Source organism: Nomascus leucogenys, chromosome 6, assembly GCF_006542625.1.
Source record: "Nomascus leucogenys isolate Asia chromosome 6, Asia_NLE_v1, whole genome shotgun sequence".
Taxonomy (NCBI): domain Eukaryota; kingdom Metazoa; phylum Chordata; class Mammalia; order Primates; family Hylobatidae; genus Nomascus; species Nomascus leucogenys.
The window spans coordinates 56,882,487-56,897,172 of NC_044386.1; the positions used below are offsets into that span (position 1 = coordinate 56,882,487).

At 39.0% G+C, this 14,686-nt stretch overlaps 1 protein-coding gene across 6 annotated transcripts in view; it reads right to left on the reverse strand.

The window, feature by feature from the left end:
• The window catches only part of CTDSPL2 (CTD small phosphatase like 2), a 113,195-nt gene that overhangs the window by 58,092 nt on the left and 40,417 nt on the right, over nt 1-14,686 (reverse strand). For all 6 annotated transcript variants that reach the window (XM_030814160.1, XM_003266837.4, XM_030814157.1 and 3 more), the window contains exon 2: nt 13,935-14,144. In XM_030814160.1, the coding sequence (XP_030670020.1) occupies nt 13,935-14,120 (186 nt within the window). In that variant the 5' untranslated portion in view covers nt 14,121-14,144. The remainder of the gene's footprint in view (nt 1-13,934; nt 14,145-14,686) is intronic.

The following is a 14,686-nucleotide window of genomic DNA, read 5'->3' on the forward strand; positions in this document are numbered from 1 at the left end:
CCGAGCACTTTGGAAGGCCAAGGCAATCGGATCACCTGAGGTCAGGAATTCAAGACCGGCCTGGGCAACATGGTGAAACCCCGTCTCCATTAAAAATAAAAAAAATTAGTTGGACGTGGTGGCACGTGCCTCTAATAGTCCCAGGTACTCAGGGGGCTGAGGCAGGGGAATCGCTCGAACACAGGAGGTAGAAGTTGCAGTGAATGGAGACTGCGCCACTGCACTCCAGCCTGGGTGACAAAGTGAGACTCTGTCTCCAAAAAGGGGGGGAAGAAATTAGCTGGGCATAGTGGCACATGCCTGTAGTCTCAGCTCCTCAGGAGGCTGAGGTGAAGAATCACTTGAGCCCAGGAAGCAGAGGTTGCAATGAACCGAGATCATGCCAAAAAAACACACCTCTTACAACTCAATAATAAAAATAATACAATTAAAATACCAGACATTTCTCTAAAGAAAATGTAAATGGCCAAGAAGCACATAAAAAAGATGCTCCATACCATCAGTCATTAGGGAAAAGCAAATCAAAACTATGACATACTGCTTCACACTCACCAGGATGGCTATAATAAAAAAGACAGACAATTACAAGTGTTGATTGTCCTCAAGACAACTGGAATCCTCATATTTTGCTAGTGGGGCTGTAAAATGGTGCAACCACTTTGGAAAACAGTCTGGCAGTTCCTTAAAAAACTAAACACAAAGTTATCATACAACCCAGCAATTCAAGCTCCTACCCAAAACAATGGAAAACAGATGTCCATACAAAAATGTATACATGAATGTTCACAGCATTCTTCATATGGTCAAAATATGAAAACAACCCAAATGTTCATTAATTGATAAATGGATAATCAAAATGTGGTCTATCCACACAACAGAATATTACTTGGCAATAAAAAGGAAATACTGATATAATACATGCCACAACACGGATGTACTTTGTTTTTTCTTTCTGTTTTTTTTTTTAATTTTTATTCAATTCACAGGACACAGCCCCAGGAGATCCTGAGAACAAATGCAGCATGGATGCACTTTGAAAACATGCTAAGTGAAAGAAGCCAGACATAATAGACTATGGTTTCACTTACATGAAATGTCCAAAATACAGCAAAATCCATACAGACAGGAAGCAGATTAGTGACTACTTAGGGCTAGAGAGGAAGGGGAAATTTAGGAGCTAGAGGTCTCTTTTGAGGGTGATGAAAATATTCTAAAGTTGAGGCAATGATTGCACAATTCTGTGCATGTACTAAAAGCTACTGAATTTATACTTCAAATGAATGAATGAATGATACTACTATACAACATAGTGCTGGGCCTATACTTTACTATATTATATATTTAAAGTTTTCAAAGACAGTAGATCATAACAAAGGGGCAGGGTAAACTCTGGGAGGTGACAGATACATTGATGGCCTTGATGATGGTGATGGTTTCACAGGAATATACTTATCCCCAAACTCAAAGAGCTGTATACATTAAGTACAGCTTTTTATATCAAAAAATAATAAGTAAATAAAAGCTTCTACACTCCAAAAAAAGGGTGAATTTTCTGGTATATAAATTATATCTCAATAAAGCTGCTACAAAGAAGTTAAGCATACATCTTATGATCCAGCAATATCAATCTTATTTATCCAAATATTCGTAACAACTTTATTTATAATAGCCAAAAACCAGAAACAACTTAAATAGACAAATTGTGGTAGACTCACACACAGGAATATTACTCGGGGAGGGGAGGGGAAGGAATAAACTACAGATACATGTGGTAATGCGGAAGAAACCAAAAAACGTATGTTGTGTGTGTGAAGGAAGCAAGATACACTGATTATAATCCTATAATGACAGAAAGATCAGTGGTTGTCTCAGGTGATGTTGGGTATAAAATAAGGATACTTTTTGGTCATGTGCATAAATCTGTCAGAATTCAAGAAAACATACACTTTGAACAGGTGTATTTTATTGTGTTTAAGGTTTTTTTTTGAGAAGTCAATATAGGACAATAAATAAAATTCTAAAAAATAGCTAGTTCACTCAAATGACAGGAAAAGAGAAACAAAAGATGGGACAAATCCAGAATACACAGTAAGACAGATGACTTTAAACTCAAACATATTAATAATTACATTAAATATAAATAGACAAAATATGCCAATGTAGGCCGGGCGTGGTGGCTCACACCTTTAATCCCAGCACTTTAGGAGGCCAAGGTGGGTGGATCACCCGTGGTCAGGAGTTCAAGACCAGTCTGGCCAACGTGGTAAAACACTGTCTCTACTAAAAATATAAAAATTAGCTGGGAGTGGTGGCAGGTGCCTGTAATCCCAGCTACTTGGGAGGCTGAGGTAGGAGAATTGCTCGAATCCAGGAGGTGGAGGTTGCAGTGAGCCAAGATTGCGCAGCTGCACTCCAGCCAGGGTGACAGAGTGAGACTCTGCCTTTAAAAAAAAAAAAAAAAAAGCCAATGTAAATATATATACACAGGTTTTATAAAGGCTGGAAAAAGATATATCATGCAAATAGTAAGAAAACTGTATGGCTATATCAATATTAAAATAAACTTCAAGACAAATAATATTACTTGAGATAATGAGATATATCATAATGTTAACAAGAACAAGTCATACACTTATAAATACATGAAGCTTCAACATACATGAAGCAAATATTGACAGATAAGTAGACAAATGCACAAAAATAAGTGCTTTTAACATCCCTCTCTTAATAACCAATAAAACAAGTACATTAAAAAAACAAGATAGCTGACTACGCAGTCGCCATTCTTTTTTTTTTTTTTTTTTTTGAGACGGAGTCTCGCTCTGTCGCCCAGGCTGGAGTGGAGTGGCGCGATCTCGGCTCACTGCAAGCTCCGCCTCCCAGGTTCAGGCCATTCTCCTGCCTCAGCCTCCCAAACAGCTGGGACCACAGGCACCCGCCACCACACCCGGCTAATTTTTTTGTATTTTTGGTAGAGACGGGGTTTCACTGTGTTAGCCAGGAAGGTCTCGATCTCCTGACCTTGTGATCCACCTGCCTCGGCCTCCCAAAGTGCTGGGATTACAGGCGTGAGCCACCACGCCTGGCCACCATTCTTTTGTTTCCTTACCTCTTTAATTAATTTGCTTTCACTTTAAAAGAAAATATAGAAAATTAGAATATTATCAACCAACTGGATCTAACTGATATTTATAGAATACTGCACCAAACAACTTCAAAATAACACATATATTACCAAATACATATAGAACATTCAACAAGATAGAATACATGCTAGTAAGTACCAAAAAATACCAAAGAAATCAAATTATACAGAGTATATTAATATTCTTGAATCGAAATGAATAATCCATGGGTCAAAATAAATCACAAGAAAAATGAATAAAAAATAATGTATCAAAATATATGGCATATAGAGAAAGGAGTACTTTAAAATTCATACCTTTAAATACCTACATTAGAAAAAAAGAAAAGTGTAAAATTAATGTTCTAATCAAGGAAGTAGCAAGCTACAGCCATAGGCAAAATTCAGCACACTAATTGTTTCATATGGGCAAGAAAGTAAAAATATTTTTTGTACTTACAAATAGTTGGAGGAAAATACATCAAAAGAACAATAATATTTCATGGCACATGAAAACTATATGAAATTCAAATACAGTAGTTCCCCCTTATGTTCACGTGATACCTTTCAAAACCCTCCAGTGGTTGCCTGAAACCACAGATAGTGCAAAACACTACATGTACTGTTTTTTCCTCCATATATATACACCTATGATAAACCTTGAATTATAAATTAGACACAGTAAGACATTACCAATAAAATAGAACAATTATCAGCATCACTAGTCTTGTACTCTGGGGCCATTATTAAGTAAAATAAGGATTAATTGAATACAAACAGAGTGGTATCTACACAGCTGATCTGATAAACAAGAAAGCTACTAAGTGACTAACAGGAGTACAGCGTATACATATGGATACTTGGGCAAAGGGATGATTAATGTCCCAGTTGGGATGGAGCAGGATGATGTAAGATTTTATCATGCTACTGAGAAAGGTGTCTAATTTAAAACTTACCAATTATTTCTGAAATTTCCCATTTAATATTTTCAGACCCTGGCAACCACAGGTAACTAAAACTATGGAACAGAAAACCAAAGATGGGGGGAACTACTGTACCAGTGTCCAAAGCCATGTTCATTCATTTATGTAGCCGTCTACAGTGGCAGTTGAATAGTAGCTGCAACAGAGACAATATTGTCCACAAAGCCTAAAATATTTCTTACCTGAAATATTTACAGAAAAAGTTTACTGATATCTGATTTAAGCTCTCACTTCGAGAAGCTACAAAAGTAAATCAAACTGAAAACAGAAAATACTGAAAATAGTGGAAATCAATTAAACGGAATGAACAGTTAATATTAAAAATCCCTTTGAACAAATAATGAAATTGATAAACCCAAGCAAGACTCATCAAAATAAAGATCAATAAATTATCTAGATCAGGAATGTAAAGAGGAGCACCATTACAAATTCTACAGACAGTATTAAATTAATAAGTACCAACAAAATATGATGTCAAATAAATCAACTTAAATTCCTTAAAAACATGTATGACTAAAACAAACAAGAAAGAGAAAAGCTAAATAATCTCATCTATATTAGAGAAACTAAATTACAGTAAAAGATACCCCACAAAGAAAATTCCAGTTACATTTTAGAAATCCCACTCCAGAATTCAACAGTGAATTCTGCCAAATATTTGAGAATGAAATAATACCAATCAAACACAAGCTCTTTCAGAAAAGGAGGAACAGTCCTCAACTTGTTTTATGGCACCAGCTTAATCTTAATCCCAAAATTTAAAAACATTACAAATCAAGACAAAACTACAGAACAAATCCTCCATGAATACAGATATAAAAATTCTTAAAAAAAAAAATCCCCAGCAAATCAACTCCAAGTTATGATTTTCCATTAAAAAAAAATTATGTACTACTCTACGTTATCCCAGTTACTTGGGAGATTAAGGCAGGAGAATTGCTTGAACCCAGGAGGCAGAGGTGTGGTGAGCTGAGATCGCACCACTGTACTCCAGCCTGGGCGAGAGAGTGAGACTCTGTCTCAAACAAAAATAAAATAAATAAATAAATAAGAAAAGAATAAGAGAAATCTGAAGCCGAAAAGCCTTTGACAAAAATCAACAAAATAAAAACATTTTACAAACAGGAATAGAAGAGAACTTCCACAAACTAATAAAAGATAACTAAGAAAAACATCTAGCTAACATCATACCTAATGGTAAAACAAATTCTCTTCCCCTAAGGACAAGGCAAGGGTGTTGGCTCTCACCACTCTACTGAACATGGTACTACAGATCCTAACCAATGTAATAAGTGAAGAAAAAAATAAGTCCCAGTGATGAGAAAGGGTAAGCAAAACTCTCATTATTTGGCATATGACATAATTATATATGCATAAAACAAGACAGAACCCTAGTTCCTTTAGTGGAGAACAGTATTTAGAAACCAAGATCTGGGTGCTATGTGCACACAGTTCAGCAGACAGAGCAAGGAAATAGAATCATGTGCCACACAATGTTTCGGTCAACAGCAGACCACATATAGAACAGTGGTCTCATAAGATTATAATACTCTATTTTTACTGTACCTTTTCTATGTTTAGCTATGCTGAGAAACATAGTTAACATTGTGTTATAACTGCCCATGATAATCAGTACAGTAACATTCTGTTTTTTTTTGTTTGTTTGTTTTTGTTTTTGAGACGGAGTCTCGCTCTGTCACCCAGGCTGGAGTGTAGTGATGCAATCTCAGCTCACTGCAAGCTCCGCCTCCCGGGTTCACGCCATTCTCCTGCCTCAGCCTCCCAAGTAGCTGGGACTACAGGCGCCCACCACGAAGCCCAGCTAATTTTTTTTTTTTGTATTTTTGGTAGAGATGGGGTTTCACTGTGGTCTCGATCTCCTGACCTCGTGATCCGCTCGCCTCGGCCTCCCAAAGTGCTGAGATTACAGGCGTGAGCCACCGCGCCCAGTCAATCAGTACAGTAACATTCTGTACAGGTTTGTAGCCTAGGAGCAAAAAGCTATACCACATAGCCTAGATAAGTAGTAGAATACAACATCTAGATTCACATAAGTACTATGATGTTCACATGATGACAAAATTTCCAATTAATGCATTTCAGATTGTCAAGTGACACATGACTAAATATAAATACATGCTTGTGTGTGTGGTGGTGGGAAGAGAATGAATGAATATGAATGAATCTTAAACTGTCACTTCCTCCATAAATTCAACCAGTTAGACTGAGCTGATTTTTTTTCATTCCATAATAAGTGGCAAATTACTTCAATTAATCAAGTAGTTAAAGAACACAACTAAAGAAACTTAATAAGGCCGGGCGTCATGGCTCAAGCCTGTAATCCCATTACGGGAGGCCAAGGCAGGTGAATCACTTGAGGTCAAGAGTTCAGGCCAGGTGTGGTGGCTCACGCCTGTAATCCCAGCACTTTGGGAGGCTGAGGCGGGTGGATCACCTGAGGTCAAGAGTTCGAGACCAGCATGGCCAACACGGTGAAACCCCGTTTCTACTAAAAATATAAAAAAATTAGCCAGGCGTGGTAGTGGGTGCCTGTAATCCCAGCTACTCAGGAAGCTGAGGCAGGAGAATTGCTTGAACCCAGGAGATGGAGGTTGCAGGGAGCCAACATGGTCCCACCGCACTCCAGCCTGGGTGACAGAGTGAGACTCCGTCTAAAAAAAAAAAAAAAAAAAAAAAAAAAGAGTTCAAGACCAGCCTGGCCAACATGGTGAAACCCTGTCTCTACTAAAAATACAAAAAGTTAGCCAGGCATGGTGGCACATGCCTGTAATCCCAGTTACTTGGGAAGCTGAGGCAGGAGAATCGCTTAAAACCAGCAGATGGAGGTTGCAGGGAGCCAAGATTGTGCCGCTGCACTCCAGCCTGGGCGACAGAGCAAGACTCCGTCCAAAAAAAAAAAAAAAAAAAGAGGAGGAAAATTCCCAAATAAAACTACAAAGTTTGGCAAATAAGAGTTTGAACAAAAGTCTTCATCTAATCATGTTTTTCAAACTAAGAAATGCAACCCATCAATGTATTATCAAATCAATTTAAATTAATACAATCACCTTTAGAAGAAGAAACAAAACAGAAAAGAAAAATCAGAGCACATCACATAAATTAAGGGTGATTTTTGTTTCGCATGTAAGTATTAGCCATGTGTTTCTTTTTGTAGACCACAGTTAAAAGGTCTAAAAACAGGTATTTCATTAAAACTGCATTCATATGGAAATTTATGATCCTTAACTGTAACACCATTTAGTTAAGAATAGAGGAAAAGGTCATTTTGTTATGAGGGAAACTCCGGAAATGCCGTATTTGGAAAAATATAGAGATTCATGGTAGAAAACAAATATATTTTAGTTGTGAGGCCTTCAATTACGTATTAGAAATCTCACTGTGCTAAAAAGCAGAAAGGCTGCACATGAACAATTCCTGAATAATCTTGCTGATAATTTCATAAATCTGAAGTCTTTGAATCACAAAATCTGTATTTGAAAGAGACCAAAGATTTCATTCACACTGAACAGTGTCACCCCAAAGTTTATGTTGAAGCCCTAACCTGAATACTTCAGAATGTGACCATATTTGAAGACAGGGCCTTTAAAAAAGTAATTAAAAGGGTTCTCTTGGCCAGGTGTGGTGGCTTACGCCTGTAATCCCAGCACTTTGGGAGGCCGAGGCAGGCAGATCACTTAAGGTCAGGAGTCCAAGACCAGCCTGGGCAACATGGCGAAACCCCGTCTCTATTAAAAATACAAAAAGTAGCCGGGTGTGGTGGCACACACCTGTAATTCCAGCTATCCAGGAGGCTGAGGCACGAGAAATCGCTTGAATCCAGGAGACAGAGGTTGCAATGCGCTGAGATAGCGCCACTGCATTCCAGCCTTGGCGACAGAACGAGACTCTGTCTCACATACACACACACAAAAAGGAGGATTTCTTCGGGTGGCCCCTAAAGAAGTATGATCAGTGTCCGTAAAGATGCAGACACAGACCATACACAGACCGAAGACTGACCATGTCAGGGGTGTCAGGGGCAGCCATCTATATGTCAAGAACAGAGATCTAAGAAGGAAGCATGTTGGCCAACATCTTGTTCTTGGACTTCTAGACAGTGTCCAGCCACTCTGACAGGGAATAATAAAGGAGAAAGAATACAGGTATCAGTTAAATACATCTGGGTTTAAATCCTAGCAGCGTCACTTATTGGATACAGTGGTTAGCAATGTAGGCTCTGGAGCCAGGTAAACTAGGCTCCAGCTTTGCCACTTAAAACTAAGCAACTTTGCACAAGTTATTCTTTAACCTCCCTGTGCCTCAGCTTCCTCATTTGTAATATAAAAGTAACACCTATCTCATACGGTTTGTAAGGCTTAAATTATTACACTTTAAACACTGAGGACAGTGCTTGGCAAACAGTAACTGCTCAATAACTATAAGTAAGAGCTGTTGCGTGTGTAGTGGCACATGCCTGTAGTCTCGGGAAGCTGAGACAGGAGAATCGCTTGAACCCAGGAGGTGGAGGTTGCAGTGAGCCGAGATCACGCCATTGCACTCCAGCCTGGGCAACAAGAGTGAAACTGCGTCTCAAAAGAAAAAAAGTAAAAGCTGTCGTATTGGTCTTCACTGTTATTTTTTAACCTGGGTAGGTTATTATTATAATTATTGTTATTGTTACTATTGACACTGCAAGTTACCTAAATTCACTAAGTGTGTTGTTCTCATCTATAAAACATCAAAAGATGGTTAATATTCAATAGGTTTTAGCTGTGAACTCCTACCCAAATTTTGAAAAAGACAGTGACACTGTATTTAAGCTACATACATAAGCAAGCATTGTCTAGATACTCAACGCAATTTTAGAATATGTGATGAAGAACACGGTTTATGACACTGTAGATAAGAAAGCAACAATAATTAAAAGCCATATAAGCTCATTAAGACTAATGTGTGACAAATTAACCTCATTATTTACTCTTAACACAGGATTAGTTGTCTGGGAAAAGACAACTGTGATTTCACTCCGATTTTAGTAAAGCATTCAAATATTAATTTCAATAATAATCTTATAGAATATGATTTTTAAAATCTGAGTTCAGTTACAGCACAATAAAGTGAATTTGTAGCTGTATGAAAAACCTTATCCAAAAATGTTAATTAATAAATAAGACAGCCCAGCACAGTGGCTCATGTCTGTAATCCCAGCACTTTGGGAGGCCGAGGTGGGCAGATCACTTGAGGTCAGGAGTTCAAGACCTGCCTGGCCAACATGGCAAAACCCCGTCTCTACTAAAAATACAAAAATCAGCTAGGTATGGTGGCAAGCGCCTGTAGTCCCAGCTACTCGGGAGGCTGAGGCAGGAGAATCACTTGAACCCAAGAGGCAGAGGTTGCAGTGAGCTGACATCGTGCCACTGCATTCCAACCTGGGTGACAGAGCAAGATTTCGTCTCAATCAATCAATCAACATTAGCTTACAAACAGGTTTTTGCCTTATCTTATGTAACATCTTTGAGTAATGAGGCATTAATGAAAGATCTCAGATTTAGTTAAAACAAAAAAAGAAACTTGGACAAAAATTTCTATAGAAAAATCCTCCTGAGTGGCTGGGCACGATGGCTCATGCCTGTAATCTCAACACTTTGGGAGGCTGAGGCGGGCAGATTACTTGAGGCCAGGAGTTCAAGACCAGCCTGGGCAACATGGTGAAACTCCATCTCTACAAAAATACAAAAATGAGCTGGGCATGGTGGCACACGCCTATACTTCCAGCTACTTGGGATGCTGAGGAAAAGGATCGCTTGAACCCAAGAGGCAGAGGTTGCACTGAGCTGAGATATTGCCACTGCACTCCAGCCTGGGCAACAGACCAAGACTCCGTCTCAAAAAAAAAAAAAAAAAAAGTCCTGAGTGTTTTAGTTCAAAGGTCCCCAGCCTCTGGGCCATGGAACGGTACCCGTCCATGGCCTGTTAGGAACAAGGCCACAGAGAAGGAGGTGAGTGGTGAGCCAGCAAGCATTACTGCCTAAACCCTATCTCCTGTCAGATCAATAGTAGCAAATTCTCATAGGAGCACGAACTCTAGTGTGAATTGTGCATATAGAGGGATCTACACTGTGTGCTCCTTATGAGAATCTAATGCCTGATGATCTGAGGTGGATCAATTTCATCCCCAAACCATTAACCAAACCCCACCCTGGCTGACCTGGTCCCTGGAAAAATTGTCTTCCCTCAAACCAGCTGCTGGTGCCAAAACGGTTGGGGACTGCTGTTCTAGTTGACATGAGCCAAAATTTGCTGACCAACAGAGATTAAGCTACTAAAGAAGGACAAAAAGTGTAATTTAACATAAAACCACATTAACAGAAACAATTCAGCCAGGCGCAGTGGCTCACACTTTGAGAGGTCCAGGCAGGCAAACAGCTTGAGACCAGGAGTTTGTGACCAGCCTGAGCAACATGGTGAAGCCTTGCCTCTATTAAAAAATACAAGCAATTAGCCAGACATAGTGGCAAAAGCCTGTAGTCCCAGCTACTTGAGACGCTGAAGAGGGAGCATCACCTGAGCCAGGAAGTCAAGGCTGCAGTGAGCTGTGACTGCACAACTGCACTCTAGCCTGGGCAATGGGAATGAAAGAAACAATTCACTGTCAAAAGAAGTACGCTGATCCTTGAACAACCTGGGTTTGAATTGTATTGGTCCATTAATACACAAATTTTCTGCCACCTCTGCAACAGAAAGACCAACCCCTCCTCTTCCTCAGCCTAGAAGATAATGAGGATAAGACCTTTAAGATGCTCTACTTCCACTTAAATAGTAAACATACTTTCTCTTCCTTATGATTTTCTTAATAACATTTTCTTTTTTTCTAGCTTACTTTATTGTAAGAATACAGTATAAAGCCAGGTGTGCAATACCAACACTTTGACAGGCCAAGGTGGGATGTCTGCTTGAGGTCAGGAGTTCAAGACCAGCCTGGGCAATATAAATGAGACCTCATCTCTTTAAAAAAAAAAAAAAAGGGGGGGGGGGGAGAGAAATTTTTAAAATAGCTGGGCATGGTGGTACATGCCTGTAGTCCTAGCTACTCAGGAAGCTGAGATGGGAGGATCAACTGAGCTCAGGAGTTCAAGGCTGCAGTGAGTTATGATAGTATCACTGCACTCCAGCCTGGGCAATAGAGTAAGATCCTGTCTAAAAAAAATAGAATACAGTATAGAATACACATAACATACAAAATATGTGTTGAATGATTGTTTATGTTATTGGTAAAGCTCTGGTCAACAGGAGGTTATTAGTGTTAAGTTTTTGGGGAGTCAAAAGTTGTATGTGGATTTTCAACCACATGGGAGGGTCAGCATCCCTAAACTCCACATTGTTCAAGGGTCAACTATAAATATGAATAGAATTCTGAAGACATAACAAAAACCTATCTTCACTTCTGGTTTTTATCTTTCATGAATAACAGATAAAGGTGACCAAGATGGTGATAAATATCATATAATGTCATATAAGGAAAATTAGAAATAGCTGCCCTGTATGACTGAAGGTTTGGACTTGCACATGTAAGGAAACACAGTATCTGTTTTCAAGTGGAAAAAACTAAAAAAAGTAACATGAGAAAGCAAAAAGATGAGGACGCACTTTATGACAACTAGAGCTGCTCAGAAGAATGAAGTAATAATACGTAGCAAGGTTCCCATCAACAGAGGCTGATGACAACCCATTAGGAATTTATGGAGATGGAAATTCAGGTTTCTGGAAGATATTTCATCTTTGTTATATGATAATACTAGAATATTTTCTGTTTACATAAATTCAGAAACATTTTAAAATTTCTAATTACTTAAAATTAACAAAGAAATCATAGTATTAGAAACAAACAAAAACAAAAAATAAAACCACCAAAACAAAAATTAAAACTCTATGCAAACCAAGAATACTTCCAAATCTTGCCCAGTGACTTACAGTAATTAAGCTTTGTTAATTCTATTACAACAAAATCTATCCCTATGAACAAGTCAGCCAGTAATTTATTTTCTGCTTAAGAAAGTAATAAACTTCCATTATAATGAAAAATTTACCATATGAATAATTATTCTAAGAAAGAACACAAAAATAGCAAAGTCATAAAAAAATCTACACACAATCAATAATACTATACACTGATATAGTGCATTAAAGTTGATGAAACTGAGGCCAGGCGTGGTGGCTCACGCCTGTAATCCCAGCACTTTGGGAGGCCGAGGCGGATGAATCACAAGGTCAGAAGATCGAGACCATCCTGGCCAACACAGTGAAACCCCGTCTCTACTTAAAATACAAAAATTAGCTGGTGTGGTGGCGGGCGCCTGTAGTCCCAGCTACTCGGAGAGGCTGAGGCAGGAGAATCACTTGAACTCGGGAGGCGGAGGTTGCAGTAAGTGGAGATTGCACCACTGCACTCCAGCCTGGAGACAGAGCGAGACTCCGTCTCAAAAATAAATAAATAAATAAAATAAAATAAAATTCATCCAACTGCTTTTCTACCTGTTGTACCATCTAATCTGAAAACAACTCTGAGACAGACAAAGCAGTTGGTATCAGTGCCATTTTACTATCTTCCTGAGGCTCGGGGGTTAAATGACTCTCTCCTTAGGTCACTCAAGTTGGTCCAGAATATGAATCTGGAGTACAAGACTCCTGGTCAGTGTCCATTCTTTCTTTTAGTAATGTTCTTTTCTCTTTAATGAAGCAATACGTCTTCATCATACAAATGTTAGAACTTGAATAGATGAGAGACATCACCTCCCTAGACAGTGAATATTAACAAGAAACTTTAACTTTTCTTTGAAAGAAAATGGAAGTAAAAGAAACAACTCAAGTAAAAGAACAAGGAAGGCCGGGGGCGCGGTGGCTCACGCCTGTAATCTCAGCACTTTGGGAAGCCGAGACGGATGGATCACGAGGTCAAGAGATCAAGACCATCCTGGCGCCGTAATCCCAGCACTTTGGGAGGTCGAGGTGGGTGGATCACAAGGTCAGGAGTTCGAGACCGGCCTGGCCAATATGGTGAAACCTTGTCTCTACCCAACGTACAAAAAAATTAGCCGGGCATGGTGGCATATGCCTGTAATCCCAGCTGCTTGGTAGGCTGAGGCTGGAGAATTGCTTGAATCCGGGAGGCAGAGGTTGCAGTGAGCCGAGATCACGCCACTGCACTCCAGCCTGGGTGACAGAGCGAGAGTACATCTCAAAAAAAAAAAAAAAAAAAAAAAAAAAAAAAAAAGAACAAGGAAAAATTTATTTTGCTTCCCATAATACTATGTTGAAAAAGCAGAAGGCTAAGTGGATTAGTTCAGTGGAATAAATAATGTTCTTCTTAAACTGCCATTAAATATTCTGCATGTAAAACTCTTAGAAGTAAAATTAACACCAAAATGTAGATTTTGGTGCACTATCAGATTTCTCATCTACACATGCTTAGAGAAAATATCATAATTTTCACTTTTTTTTTTTCTGAGATGGAGTCTCACTGTCGCCCAGGTTGGAGTGAAGTGGTGCGATCTCGGCTCACTGCAGGCTCCGTCTTCTGGGGTTCACGCCATTCTCCTGCCTCAGCCTCCCAAGTAGCTGGGACTACAGGCGCCCGCCACCTCGCCCGGCTAAATTTTGTATTTTTAGTAGAGATGGGGTTTCACTGTGTTAGCCAGGATAGTCTCGATCTCCTGACCTCGTGATCCGCCCGCCTCGGCCTCCCAAAGTGCTGGGATTACAGGTGTGAGGCACCGTGCCCAGCCAATTTTCACTTTTAATGATATGAAAGTATATGATAAAATCATTACCTTAGGTGTGCTTCCTTTAATAAATTTTTTAATTGAAGACAACAAGCTGGTTTCATTCTTCGACGGTTTTTCTCCTCCTGAAGGCAGGCTATCATCAACCTCTGAATATTTCCTCTTTGCTCTGGCAGTGCGTTGTGTTTGGATTTGATTTGACTGCTGAGAAGCTTTCCGTGTTCTCAGCCTCATCTTTTATGGGTGCCACATGTAAAACTGTAAGACAAAAATAATAAATGTAATAAAAAATTAAAAGTTATTAAATTCAACCTTCTCTACCCAAATGTGCCCAGGTTATATAATAAAAATATCTTGGCTAAAAAAAAAAAGTCCTAGACTCTAGGAGACTGCAGTAAGAAACCAACATTTTAAGTAAAAGACATTATGCTTTATACTTTATTTATATTATCCCAAGTAACCTTCCCAACAACCTCTGAAATATTATAATATATCCTATGTTCTAAAGTAAGGGTAACACCAAAGAGTGTGCATGCTCTTTACATAATACTATACTGCCTGCCAACACTACTATTCGTTTAATCATTCGTTTGACAAATATTTATTGCATACTTAGTCACATTCAAGGCACTGGGCCAGGTAAGAATTGAGTAAATAGTAAACAAGATAAGGAAAGGTTTTGCTTTTCTGTAACTCACCAGGTAGTGGAAAAGTAATGTCAGCCAATGAATGAATGAATTCCATGAGCACAATTCTAATAATCAACAACCATATAAGTGTAACAACAGAATTTGGATCAT